The 14216-nt window shown below is 44.7% G+C and overlaps 1 protein-coding gene across 1 annotated transcript in view; it reads right to left on the reverse strand.

Moving 5' to 3' along the window:
- The window catches only part of adgrb1a (adhesion G protein-coupled receptor B1a), a 60936-nt gene that overhangs the window by 5688 nt on the left and 41032 nt on the right, over positions 1-14216 (reverse strand). Inside the window, exons 24-28 of the mRNA XM_018756919.2 lie at positions 9043-9141; positions 4946-5117; positions 3886-3981; positions 3737-3776; positions 1897-2531 (exon numbers count right to left, since the gene is read on the reverse strand). Of these exons, the coding sequence (XP_018612435.2) occupies positions 1897-2531; positions 3737-3776; positions 3886-3981; positions 4946-5117; positions 9043-9141 (1042 nt within the window). The remainder of the gene's footprint in view (positions 1-1896; positions 2532-3736; positions 3777-3885; positions 3982-4945; positions 5118-9042; positions 9142-14216) is intronic.

A 14216-nucleotide genomic window follows, 5' to 3' on the forward strand; every position in this document is an offset into this window, starting at 1 on the left:
GGACTGCAGTCTGGACCCAGCTCCTACCAGCCACACGGAATAATCAATGGCTAATGAAGTCCAAATGCTCACATGCAAATGGAATAATCAATGGTTTGTTTACGCAACATTTAAATAGGGAAAAATGTCACATTTATTTTGGCCAATTCAGACATACATATTGGATCTTTTCAGTAATTCCTTTATAAAGCGTGAGACGGTCATAGGTTTAAAAAAAGTGTGGCCAAGGAAGCCGGAGGAATTTAAGTGAACTGAATGAGACAAGCAGAGACTGGACTGTGGAATTAATATAGTCAGAGTGCTGCAGTTGTAGATTTAAGTTTGCTTTTTTGTGTTTCATGAAATTGCTGCAGCACCGCTTGTTTCATGTCGGAGATAAAATGCCGTAAGACTTCCCTTAGCTGCCTTGTACCTGGTCACATCCCGACTACAGATACACCGTCACTGCTATATATTTACAGCATTCTTTTTTCAAGTAAATCCGACCACCATCTGCCTGCGGTTTCTGCTTAAGGTGTGGAAAGCATTACTGAGTTTTGGAATGCAGTTTGGTAAAGCCTTGAGAGGTAGAGCGAGGGGCGCAAATCTATCTCTTCAGGATATTGCAGGGTAAGGACTCAAAGGAGCATATTCGCCTTTCTGTTTCTTGTCGCGAGTCCCCCTCCCCGAACACCAAGATACACTCCCATCACCTCTGGCACTAGACTCTAGGGGTGGGCACCTCATCTCAATGGCAATAAATAATTTACTGGAAGGCTCCTCTTAATTGGGCCTGTCCGGCCAGCGGCCCCGTACCGGAACCCCCCCTCCTCCCTGCTTGCTCAAGCCATCCTGGCAGCGATCCGCATCTGAGAGCGCAGCAGAGAGCTTCCAGCTCGTTTAGCGTGCGTAATCATGGGGTAATTAAATGAACTTTGCATGGCCGGCGCGACGCTCTGCCATTGCCATCTGCTAGAGCTGATTCGACAGCTTAAACAAGGGCCGCGGGCTGTGTGAGATATCTGGAGGCGCACGCGTGTTGGCTGCAAGACGGCACAGAGTTCGCAACACGCTTAGGAAAAACAGCCCAGCTCTGGAGCGCACTGTGACGTGTCCATCATGCATGTAAAATGTCTCGGTCTACACTTGGTGTAAATGTTAAAAGGCTCCTCAGAAACATACATGATTACCGTTAGTGTTTTTGCTCTCTAGAAATAGTTTCTCTCCAATGTCCAGTTCTTCTACTGGCGATTCGTGCGGAAGGCAGTGATGATGTATAACAGGGAACTTTCAGTCAGCCAGCTAGCATACATTTTGTATGGCCGGACACATCCCCGGCACGATCGTGAGTGTTTTAAGATGTCAGCATTACCAGCAAGTGGCAAAGAAGGAACGGGTATGATGGCAAACTGACAGGCATGGCCTGCACACCTTATATACAAACTCATGTGTCACTGGGTTTGAGGTGATAGGAAGGGCCACTGATGGGTGGGAGCCTGTGATTTTTTTTTACTTACTTCACTAGAGGAATAAAGACAGCAAAATAAATTCAACAGAATAATCTGACTCACTGCTTTTCTTCGAGGCAGATAAAAAAGGGGCCCTTTCATTGGATAATCTTTAAAATATGCATACCAAATACCGTGACACCTGCACACCTAATGTAAAAAACATGAACTGCTTGTCTGCCTTTGACAGTTCCCAAAATGAATATGGGGTGACCTTCAGCCCATTTTGCTTCCTCAAATTTCCTTTACAATATATTCGGGATTGCTGTTGATTTGCATTCTTCCAATTATTAAAATCAGTTTTCCAAAGTTTAGCTGCTAATGTCATTTGGTAGTTAATACATACAAAATGGCTGGACACACAGAGCCCAAAGTATGTGACTGTCAGCTCCTAATGTCATAGTCTTACCTCTAGAGAGCTCATAGAGAGCGTTGAGACGGTCTCACTCTTAGACATCATGCCCGAGTTCCCCGAGTCACCGGCATCGCACAGGCTGTTAGTCATCTGGGACTCACTGGAGATGTTCTGCAGGTTTTGAACGGGGGAGTCCCGCTCCGAGCAAGACACACTGACCCGGTCAGAAGGGAGTGTCTTCAGGCCAAAGCCTGGAGTGGGCTCACTGGTGGGGTTGCTGAGGTGGATGAGCCGTGTTTGGGGAACCTGTTCGATGCTGATGTTGTACTTGGCCAGGTCCTCCTTGGGCTTAGCCCGCAGTGTGGATGCATTGTTCGGCAGGAGTACATAGCTGCTGCTTTCAGGTGCAGCGGGAGTCTCGGTAGGCCCACGGGTGAGGTCAGCATCCAGCTGCTTGAAGAGCTCCCCGTCGCAGATGTAGATGGACTTGGCACCGGGAAGCTCCCGGCCACCAGAGCTCTTGTCTCTCTTCAGAGTGAGCGTGTGGCTGGCGTAGTCAGCTACATTTTGCAGATGCACCTTAGCCATGCTGGCAGGCAACGTGTTAAAGTTGGAGCCTTTTTGGAGGGTCACCTGTTGGGTTCCGGCCATCTTCTCCTCTCCTTGCAGAGACGACCGCTTCAGGGTGCCTGGTGAGGACAGAATGACCAAAACCAAAACAATGAACAGGGTAGCACTCCACCCCCAGAAGCACAGAGAGGACTGATGGATGACGAGAAGTGACTTAGACTTATTGCACAAGTGTTGCACACAGTGTTAAGAACTACAGCCACAGAGGTTTGCTTGCTTGACATTCATCTGTCAGTTCAGGCCAGGTTCCTCAACTAACCCTCACTGGACTGCCGTATCCCCCAGGAAAACATAAACCATTACATCACACCGGCCACTAGAATAGATCTTGCTTTAATCTATAGAGAGTAATTAATTATTCAAGTCACCGAGTGGAAGAAAATGACAAAAAGGAAAGGAATACAAAAGTAAAATTGCGCAGTGCTTATTTTTAAAAGAGAAATACATTTGTGCATCAAATGATCAAAGTCACGTTAATGGGACACTGTTTGACCCAAACAGTATCAACTGTGATCACGTCAATTGGGACTGCACCAACTCCCACTGTTTGGAGTCACGAGCAGAAATGGGACGAGGATCATTTCAGGATAACGGGATCGTGCTACTGATGAAACGCTGGCAGATAGTTTTTTTTTAGTCCTTAGTCCTTTGCACAAAATTGTTTTGAAAATCACGATAATTTCTCGTCCAGTAGCTGACAGACGTGCCTGTGCTACGGCATTGTGATATCAAGCCTGAGACAATAATCAAATTTTTTTTCCCAAAGGATATCAAAGGCTGTCTGCGTCTGCTCGTGGGATGACGCACAAGATTTAATTAAATACAGCCTGCAGATCTGAGTCTCGGTGACCACGGAGAGAGCTGTCTTTATCTACATTACAGCATCATCCACAGCAGATCATATTTTACATCTTGTAAAAATAAGCTGCATTGCACTGGAGTGCACCACATCTACTCCTTGTCTAAACGATGCATGGCTTTTTCTCAAAAGGTGTAGCATTCTGCGGCAAAGTAGCTGAACGTGCACATACAGCCTCGTATCAGGGTAACTGACACAGATGTTAAAGGCTGTGGGGTAGCTGTCTGGCCTGTGGCTGTTATTGCCCAGGAAGTCACGGCGGATTAGCTCAGTCCTGCCACTGTAGCTCCTGCCAGGGGATAAAGATGTAACATTCTGGCAACGATGAATTGGCAAGATGGATGATGCACAGATTCCCACACATACGTGTTGCAAGCGCACACACACCTATGTCGAGACACTGACCTGTTCTGCAGGCCATGTCGACATCTTTTTCGAAGTCAGTCTGCAGGAGCAACACCAAAAAACACTGTAAGATACTGGAATTTAATAACAAAACAAAACACAAATATACAGAAGACATTTTGCATCCAGAGTCTGAGAGAGACATTTACCATGAGCTGCGCGTGACCGTTTTGGAAAGAACTGCCAGAATCACCGTTTCCATCTTCCTGGCGGTCAACCACTCTGCATTTGACGGCTTCCTGCACCTGAAACACCCACACAGTGCTGAGGTCAGACAACTTTCACCTGCCATAGTGTTCCCGCGTATCCCCTCTCCTCGTCTCTGTGCACTGGCTTCTTATAGCTGTCTGGATCGAATTCGAGGCTCTGGTTACGGACTAACAAAACCATCAGCAGATCTGCTCCTCGATATCTACAACATTTGCTGCACCCCAAGTAGACAGCTAAACTCCTCCAGCTCTATCCACTTGGTGGTCCCATGCACACAAGAAGTCCAAAATCAAAAACGCAAAGGTGTTTGGTTATGCTCCGATGTGGTGGAATGACCTCCCCTCTCACTCGGAACTGCTGAATTTCTCTCTACATTTACCTCTTCCAAACTCACTTCTCCCACGATCTCAAAAGTGCATGATAATCGTGTACGCGTTCATGTTTAATCACTTCCAATAACACTTTATTTAAAAATGGAAACCGTATATGTAGCTATTTCTCTAAGGCACAGTGGTCAATATGGTGGAACGTGACAAATTGACTGTACTCAGGAATCACGTGTCTGCATCCGAATCTCTCCAGTGGATGCAATGCACTTTCTGCATTGTTCTCTGAGACGCATGTCGCTTTGGAGAAACGCAAAGGCTAAATTAATAAATGGAAATTTAAACGTAGTCCATTTTAGACCGCAGTGATTCCAAAAAGTGGGGCCTTGATGTCACAACCCTTTGTAATTTCTCTGAAGCAGTAGGGATAGTTAGTCTGGGGACGAGAGCTTTGCGTGCCCCACTATTGTTGAACCTCTCAATCTAACCCGCTAGATCCATAAATTCGGAACTCGCCGCACATTCTGGATGAAGCTGTCATAAGCAATATACAAAACAACAACCTAAGGGGTATAAAAACAACGTAGCACAACGTAAGGTTTATGCAGGTCTCCTCTGTGTACTAATGCACAGACTAGCGAACAAGGACGTGCTCCATCTGTTGACTCCGTACCTCTCTACGGAGGATGCAGTGGACCATGACGATGACAAAGCCCTCAAGGGAGTCGAAGATGGCGAACAGGATCTGGAAGAGGGCGGAGCGCCGGTCGGTGATGGCCAGCACGGCCGACATCCAGGTGAGTGCCAGCAGGGGCAGGACCACACAAGAGCTCCACAGTGACGCCCTGTAGGACAAAGCAGGCAAAGTCAGGTGAATTACAGTTGGTGTGGGGAAAAAGCACATCCACAGAGAGGGCAAAGTTACACTGCCACTGCTGCATGTCCATCCCCTACCACATCTGTTCGACTCACTCCAGCGTCTTATTCAACGAAATATAATTTGACATTTAAAACACAAAGATACTTTCTTACGCACTTTATCGGTAGCAAGAGGTAATAGTGTCGATTACACACAATGTAAAAAAAATTGCATAGATTGCCGAACATTAATATGCAATAGTTCTCATTTAGCATTCCAGCACTGATTTGGTCCCCTGCAGAGTACTCTTGCCCTTTCTGCTGACAGCAATCATAAAAATGATTATAAATATGCACATTTATAATTCACATTTACAAGTACGCATGTATAAAAGCATGTCATATATCAATCAAATTGTACAGAAAACAAATGGGAACAGAAGAGACGGGAAAGGGAGGACTGGAGCAATGAGTTAGAGGTGAGCGAGGGAGGTCTGAGAAGAGGAAGGTGGTGATGGGCCCTGCTCTCCTGATTTCTACAATAAATGCTTGGCGGTGGGGCCTGCTCCCCCCCTTCTCATCTCCCTTTCTCTCGGGCAGAAGGGGCTCATAGGGTATTGGGCAAGCCGAAGCCTATTTAATATAAAAGCTCATATTTGCAGAAAGTGTTGCTGGAGGAGCTGAGACACTCCTGATTGAGAGGGCAATTCAGCTCTTCAATTCACACACAAGCACGCAACACATTCATGCCTTCAAACACATGTGATTTACATGTCAGCAGCCAATAATGAACTAAGATACCAATTCGCAGAGGCGATGAATCTGTCGGCGTAGGAAAAAGCCACAGTCATAATTGCTCAGAAGGAACTGCAGGCACTTCCCTGCCTGTTTGCCTTGAGAATAAATCAAGAACAGATAAATCACCACTAATCCTCACTGTCTTGCTGCAACTCTAACACTTAGAGGCATAAAATCTAGATGAATAATGCCTATCATTAATAACACCTTCTCTGCTTTCCGCAGCCCACGGTGGAGAAAACCAAGAAATGAAACAGCCATGTTTTTGTGAGAAACCAACGGGACTATTTAAAAGGCCAAATTTAGACATAACCAAGCCACGAAGGTGCTCTTTCAATAGTCCTCCGGAGCCTGAGGCCAAGCACGGGGCCTGAAACCCATGCAGTGTTGTAAAGTGCTCGTCTTTGGTCAAACGTGGACCTTGAAACTATGTGTTATATATGTTATCGCATCTTTCCTTCATACCAGTAAAAGGGCTCTAAAAGCATGTGCATCTCCGTGGAGGCCTCTAGCAGCGCGCACACATTTTAATCTTCCATCCCCCAATTAGCAATAAGCAAAAAAATGATAAAACTCAATTAACCGCACATCACGTAATTTAAAAAAATTGAGTCCGGGAACAAAATTGTATTTAAAAGGGTAATTATTCCATCGTGCTGAGGTGATGGTCTTTTGCAAAGAGACCGAGCGTGGAGGGCGTTCCGGAGGAGATCTGTTCCTTTTACAGTGGTAATAAATTAACATTAACTGCTGGGCATCTGATGCTAATCCTGGAAGTACAGAGTTTTATGGCAGTGAGCTAAGAGGTATGGTCTTAACAAGCATTTAATGGTCCTATGTCACACTACACTGTCACCTGAAAGAAATAAATAAGGCAGGGAAGCTCTAAAGGTTAAATCAACAACAGAAAAAAGCTAACGGTAAAATTTCGTTTTTTTCTCCTTCTTATGTTAGTGTTATACATCATTAAGTTTGATGCAATATAAAAGGGGAAACAGCAGAGAAAAGACGCTTTCGCTCAAGACTTAGGAATATCATCTCTGAATGTGTTCAAAGATATACAATAAGCAGCCCAGGTGGTTACCGATGCAGGATTTCTGCGGACTTCTCCGGAATGGCAACCTTTACAGTAAACCACTCATTAATTTACTTCAACCTCAACATCTCTGTCGACCTCAAAGAGAGGGATTATTATTGTTTTCAGCTGTATTTATACATCGACCCATCCAAGCGAAGGTGTAATGGTGAGTAAATGGGGAAAAAAAATGGTACTTTCCTGTTGGGCTTTGAGAACAAAAAGCAGCCCCATGCATTTCACACAAAACCCTCCTCCCTTCCACGATGTCAGCATAACCCTTAATGCAGTTCTCGATAGTGTGACCAAAACTTCCACGCGTTACCTTTCAAGCACAGGAATTTTTTACTTAGAAATAAAAAAAAAAAAAAAAAAAAAAATCTGTGCTTGCCATCTCTGTGGGATTTAAGAGACAGGAAAAATGGGATTGAAGAAACCTACACTTTATGGTATCTGGCTTTCCAAATTGGCGCTGGCCAGTAAGTACTGGTCCATAGATTATGACTGTACATTTTGACAGATTTTGCAAGGATGAAAGGGAGGGACAGGAAAGCTGCTAAGTAAATCCAAACACCTCACGCAGGTCCGGTGCCATGACGCGGCTAGTAGAAGCCACGCAGGCAGGCTGCTACCACCACCGAACCAAGGCTAGGAACATGCTCTGCCTCCATCCATCAATGCCGCCTTATATACTGCTTAAAACCTTGCCAATACAAAAGACTTCACCTTGAAAATACATGACTCCATTGACTCATTCTTTGGCCAAGTCAGCCCGCTTCTTTTCATTTCCCTGCATCTCTCCTGTTTTCATACTGGGCACTGCATCTCATCAGCAACTGAGCGGCCACTGCGATGTGTTTCTTCTCAAAGCAAAAGGGGGAGGGGGATGTAAAGCAGGGCAGGCAATATGGGGAGATGAACAAATTTCTAGGTCAAGGATGGTATTCATTTTCTCCGTCATGTGGTGGTAGTGAGCGACATGGTTTGCTGCTACTGTGGTATGTCTCTTTAAGTGGTGTAAGAATTAAAAAAAAATAGAATAAAAAAATCAAGTGCGACGGGAGCTGTCCGGGACCATAACGCAACGTGTCTAAATATAGACAGAGGACTCAAAAGGCAGCATAATATAAGTAACATTCAGCTGATTACAGTGGCTTGCGCTATCAAGAATAAAATAAGATATTCAGTCGGTGCTGGATCAAGGTGAACTTCCAGGAAAAATAAATAAATAAAAATAAAAATGACAGCCTGCATGAAACAACGGCATGGATTTCACTTCAGTATCATGTATCTGCCTCTGTATTGCAGAGCTGGCTGCCCGTTAAAGGCATAGTTCCATAAATTTTTATGGCATTATTCTAACAAACACTCTTTCGGGAATATTTGCAAATGAAGCGGTAACAATGCGAGAACATCAGAGATGCAGTTTCCTCCTGATACTTGGGATTTTTACTGGCCCATGATTGTTTTCAGCTCTCTCAAGGTCACTTTAAGCTGGGATATTGTTTCCATACTGTAATACGAGACAAAAACATGCACACACACACACACACACACCTGTACTAAGGTTCCTATATAGTGCCTATATAGTTACATTCTGTACAGGAACAATGGCCACCGTCAATCAAAAGTGGCTTAAATGACAATATGTATCGGCTGGAGAAGAGGTATGCTTAAACCAGCGGATACAGGCTTCCAGCTGTGCTCGTTGAGGACACTGATTTGCGAACATGGAGCTTCAGCATGAACTTGAACCCCCTTTACTGAGCAGGTCCCAGGACACCTGCCATTTTACCAACAGCATGTGCCGTATTGGGACTCAATTAAAAGTTATCACCTTCAGGAATTTTCAATAGTTCACACTCGTTCTCAGTCTGGCCTTGCAAGAGAGCAGGGGGAAGAAGGGAACGTGAGAAAATTAAAGGTGTAAAAAAAAAAAAATAAATAATAATAATAATAATAATAATAAAGCAGAGGGGGAAAGCCAACCAAAGGAAACTAAAGCAAAGGTAAGACTTTAAATAATTAGCAGGACTAACATGGCGTTACTGGTAGCTGTGGTGGACACGTCAGCCGATGAGATTACTCCGCACTTGGCACATTTGAGCGTCATACTGTACAGTGGAACTGTCACCTGACTGCAGAAGTCAAATCAATATGCTGAAACACACACAAACACACACACACAAACACACCCCCCCCCCCCCCCCACACACAATATGTGCACGCACGAAACAAGCCACCACGCACAGCGGCTGTAGGCTGTAGTATCCCCTTTCCACTGCGGCTTTTTCTCTCGGGGTCAGGGACTTTTGAAGGGGCTCGGTGGGCAAGAAAAAAGGGTTGAGGCCGGTGGCACTTTCAAAATCACCCAAATTCCTCATTTTGTTTCAAAAGGCAAGATGATATGGATTTTTTTTAAACTTTCTAATTATCATCATTCATACATAATGTGCATATTTAAAACTACAACTGAGATTACATATTTGGCAAAACAGTGATGGCTTTCTCTGTTCATTTCGAACCCTCAGTACAGGACTAAAATTAGCTCACGAACATCTTTGAACTTCGTTACAACACTACCATTATGTTTAAGCAATATTTTCAAATGTTATGATGAGATGAATTTTTTAAATGAACAGCAGCTGAGGTTTTTATGTGATACGATTAAAAATACTGTAAAAGCACTTTCTATCGTAAGACTATAAATCTCAGAGTAACACTATGCTGCAGAGGTGTTATGAAAATATCTCATCTGACAAATCTTTTCGAATCCAACTTTTTTGAATTTTTTTTTCCCAGAAATCATCAGTGAAATTAATATGTTCTCCAAAGGAAAATGAAAAAAAAATACAAGCGAAGAAAGAAAGAAAGAAACAAACAAACAGAATCACTTGCAGGTCCAAACTGGCCTTGTACATGATGCATGGAGGAGCTGGGTTCGAGGCTCGGAGCCCTTTCCTAGCACGGTGCTGCTCGTTGAAAAGCATGTGGTCAGGGTGGGTGGAGGGTTGCAACATTAGCCTCCAGAAACAGCCTGCATGAATCACTGAGGGATTCTGGGAAACGAAGGACCACCTAGAGGGTGAAAGACACAAAGTTCTTGCTACACTCATTTTCTCAATGGCTGCACAGGACCCCTCATTAATTCTCAGGTGGTGCATCAGGTCCTACACCTGTATGCTGGACACGTAGGCCATCCTCTATGGTGCCGCAGAGCCGGAAACAGGGAGGGTTCAATCCGTCAGTGTCTGCCTGCAGTCCTATCAAATTCAACAAAACTATGAAATCACAGAAACTGGAGATGAAGCGACGGCCACAAGTGCTGACTTTCGGTCAGTGTGGTAACCAGACCCTCAGATGAAGTTACCACCTAATTGGTGCAGTCTCTGGTGCAGGTATGACGGGGTACATCCAAGGTAAAACGCACTCCCCTCTCGACAAGGAGCAAGGAGGCGGAGCCTGATGATGCCATAAAGCTAAGTGTAAAACGTATAGGAAGAAAGCTATGTTATGTTACGTTTAAAGAAAGCGGTTGAAAGGGACCTGAAAAGTCAAGCAAAAACTGGAAAACACAACACCGCTTGGTAGGCATTTATGTGTGGGTGAGCGTGTACGTTGCGATTTGTACAATAAAATGCTCGGCACACCTTTCAGGGTGTTTCCGATCGTGCTCGGCGCCTTCACCTTTCCTGGAACGCCAGCCGAAAGCACCGCAGTTCCAGGCCGTCTGTCTATTTCAGTAAGTCCCCGTTCCCCACAGTATCGGCTGACGTCTGGATAATCACAGTGATGGACTCACTGCGGCTACTTAAGAGCGCGCTCTATTTTAAGCCTTGGCAATTTTCTCCTACCGATTATTGCCCCAGCTATCCAGATGGGAGCTTCATTACATTGTAACATACATTGCCATATTGTAATTCATAGTAAACACGTGTATTCATAGGACGATGCTGTCGCAACACCCAAACAGGGAAGAAGACGCGATGCTTGGGAATTCGTAGCGCACCCCACAAAGAACAGGAATCGTCGGCTTGGCACGTCCGCCAAACTGACCGGGAATCGATTCAGCAGCTGGCAAATGCAGAGATTTAAAAAAAAAAACACATAATCTAAAAATTCAATTTGAGCGAAAGGGCAATACGACTAATAAACTTGCGCCAGGGGCGATGGTATTAAAAAGCAATCAGCGTTCCTCATACGCGCCGTTGTGCCTCTTTGTGGCAGCCCAGAATGAAATCCCAAGGGACTCAAAGGGCAAGTAGAAACGCACAAGCACACGGCTTGGAGCTACGAGCAATAGGTATCTTCTTCGTGTCTGCTAACGTCTAGGACGATGGCTCACTGCAGACTGAGGCTGAGGACAGTAGTTAAAATAACTGTTAAGGACAAGGACTTTTGACGAGAAGGATACCAGATCATGCCCTAGCCCTGCTTAATTACTCTTGAGCAAAGTACAAAATTTAACTGTTGTAGTAAAATACTGACCTACGTAAATGGGCTAATATGCAAGCCAATACAGGTAAAAGCATTGACTCAATTATTATTACAGGTTCATACCTTCAGCTGCCTCACTACAACATCATCAAAACAGATTATACAACACACACACAACTTTCACCAGTACCATCCAAAGTAAAGACCTCTGCTGCATAAAAGTGGAACTTGAAAACAAAAAAAAAAAAAAACAGAAAAGATGTAAAATGTAAACAGTGACAATATCATTAGGTGTGATCTTGCCTGGTCTAATTTTCCCAGCCAATTATGCTGCACTTTGGGGAAAACACACCTCGGAAGAGAAGCAGTCTCACTGGTACCAGACTCATTCCGTACAGATGTTGCGCTGCGCTTAATTAGACACGGCCAACATTAATTTGCTTAATTAAACACGATATGCGCTGGAACATTAGAAGAGAAAGGGCGGTGCAAAGCAATGTTTTCTTTTCAATGAGAGAAGGGACAGCCAGCCCCCATCATTTCGGTTCACCCCCTCAACTCCCCTTTCAAGCATCCTTGCAGAGTCACTGCTATGAAAACGGTCAAGCGACATAACCGGTAACCCTGTGGCAAAAGGAACCAAGATTCCCCGCCACCTCTTACATGTGTGAACACACCCCCAAAGCATATATGACTGTCTCATCTCCACTCAAGGAACATTCAACCCTGGACAGGGCTCCAAGCCATGGTTGTTGGAGGAACCCTTCACACTTATCAAGGAACACCATCTTGTGTTTTTTCTACATAATGAAAGGACGGGTTAACTCTATCCATGTGCGGAAAGGGAATCTCTCTCTCTCTCACACTCACACACACACACACACACACACACACACACACACACACACACACACACACACGTGTGCACTTGCGCAAACAAATCCACACAGCAAAGTACGCCCAGATAGATAGAAAGCCATTTCTCAAGGCTTCCTGTGACAAAAGCTGCTCCAGAATAGTAAAATTCATAACACTGGACATGTTAGTACGGTGCAGACCGTGCTCAATGTAGGAAGCTAAATATCTGAATAAGCATTAAAAACATTGTTGAAATAAAAACTAATCGTATTTTAAGACATTTTAACATATAGTTTGCCTTTATGTTTTAGCCTGACCTCAGTTTATATTCCCTACAATTCTGTTGATGTCACTATTGAAATTACTGGAATAAATATTCATCGTTAGAGCAAATTGGGTGTGGTTGCAATTACGTCAGTGAGCCAATTAGTTGATGAGCTTGGCCAATCAGAAGGGGATGGGAGGAGCTCTGACTGGGAGTGGGAGGAGTTTTGAAAGAGCCAGTCAGCAGGGGAAGGAATTAGATTCAACTGAGAAATTCTGTGCGGATGAGGGGATACTGGGATAGTGACTGAGTCAACGGGGAGCTGAGCCCCTCATATTATAACTCTTGAATGCGAGAAATAGTCGCGTGGATAAAGGGGATGCTGCAGAACTCCAACACAATGTTCCAGACAACAAAGATAGTTGATCAGAGAGGGAATCACTGAGTGGTGAACACACTGTTTAGAGAAAGCATAAGAACAGTAAAATGCAATAAAAATGCCAATGTGGGCACGTCGGTCTGCGGGCGAAAGGGGGCAGATCCAATGAAAGGAAATGGCAGCAGCCGGAACGGCCGGGCCAACCCTAGGCCAAGGACCGACTTGAGTCGAACGAGGCAAGTCTGTCCGACATGCCGAAAAGTGTAACAAGAATTAGGGATGAGAAAGACGGGGAGTTACGTTCAGTCTTCAGTTCAGTCTCGATTCACCGCACATTTTTACTGGAGTTTCGGTAAATTTCAATATTGTTGGTAAATTTCAAAATGGCTGCCAGGTTCCCTTCACCGTCTTCCTGGCCCCCTTTCAACAATGGATACATTAAAATCAAACAAACTAAAACACAAGTAGTGTTACAAATACTGTACTGGGAGCAGAATGACTGCGTCCATGGGACAGAAAAGCTGCAGCGATGCACAGAAGTGGAGAACGTGGAGGTTGCACAGCAGCCCGTAAGCAGAAAAAGCATATCAGGCATGGGGAGCCACACTGCGGTATCCTCGTCTGGAACCACAGACAGTTGTCTCCGTCACCTCTCGTCTCAGTCCGCAACGCCCTCAACCTCCTCCCGCTGTGGCTACCACCGGTGTCACCGTCACCTCTCCCACGTCTCTCCTCTCATTACCCGCTTCCTGAGTCTTTGTTCAGACTCTCACTGTGACATGGAATTGTGTGAAAACTAATCTGCTCGAAAGCCACATTCACATTCAGATTAATGCTAACATGACTACAAAGTGGTTAATAATGCATATAATGCTGACACATGAATTGAATAATTTGTTTCTCTTATTAACTTTTCCACTTCGAATTATTCTAATGATTCTTATGAAACTTTTTTTCAGCCTGGTAGCTCCGTCAGCTGGAGAAGGGCAGCTGCCAAATGAGTGCATGCCTACTGTAGATGTGATGCCTTCCCAGAGCCCAAGGAAGCGGAGCTATTCGCTCACAGAATGAAAACTGCACAGCTTTGCAGAATTAAAAATAAAATTAACTTGTAAGTGTCAGATGCTGACTCATATCCATTATTAATTAACACTCATGACTCAGACGAGGTTAATCTGACGGTGACGTCAAGCCTCATGCATTCCCTGCAAGTCACTGTCCTGTCGCTCCCTGATATCCTTTCACTGTGTTGCCTTCTCGAGCTCATCTCTTCC

The sequence above is a fragment of the Scleropages formosus genome, chromosome 8 (assembly GCF_900964775.1).
Source record: "Scleropages formosus chromosome 8, fSclFor1.1, whole genome shotgun sequence".
In the NCBI taxonomy this organism is placed as follows: Eukaryota; Metazoa; Chordata; class Actinopteri; order Osteoglossiformes; family Osteoglossidae; genus Scleropages; species Scleropages formosus.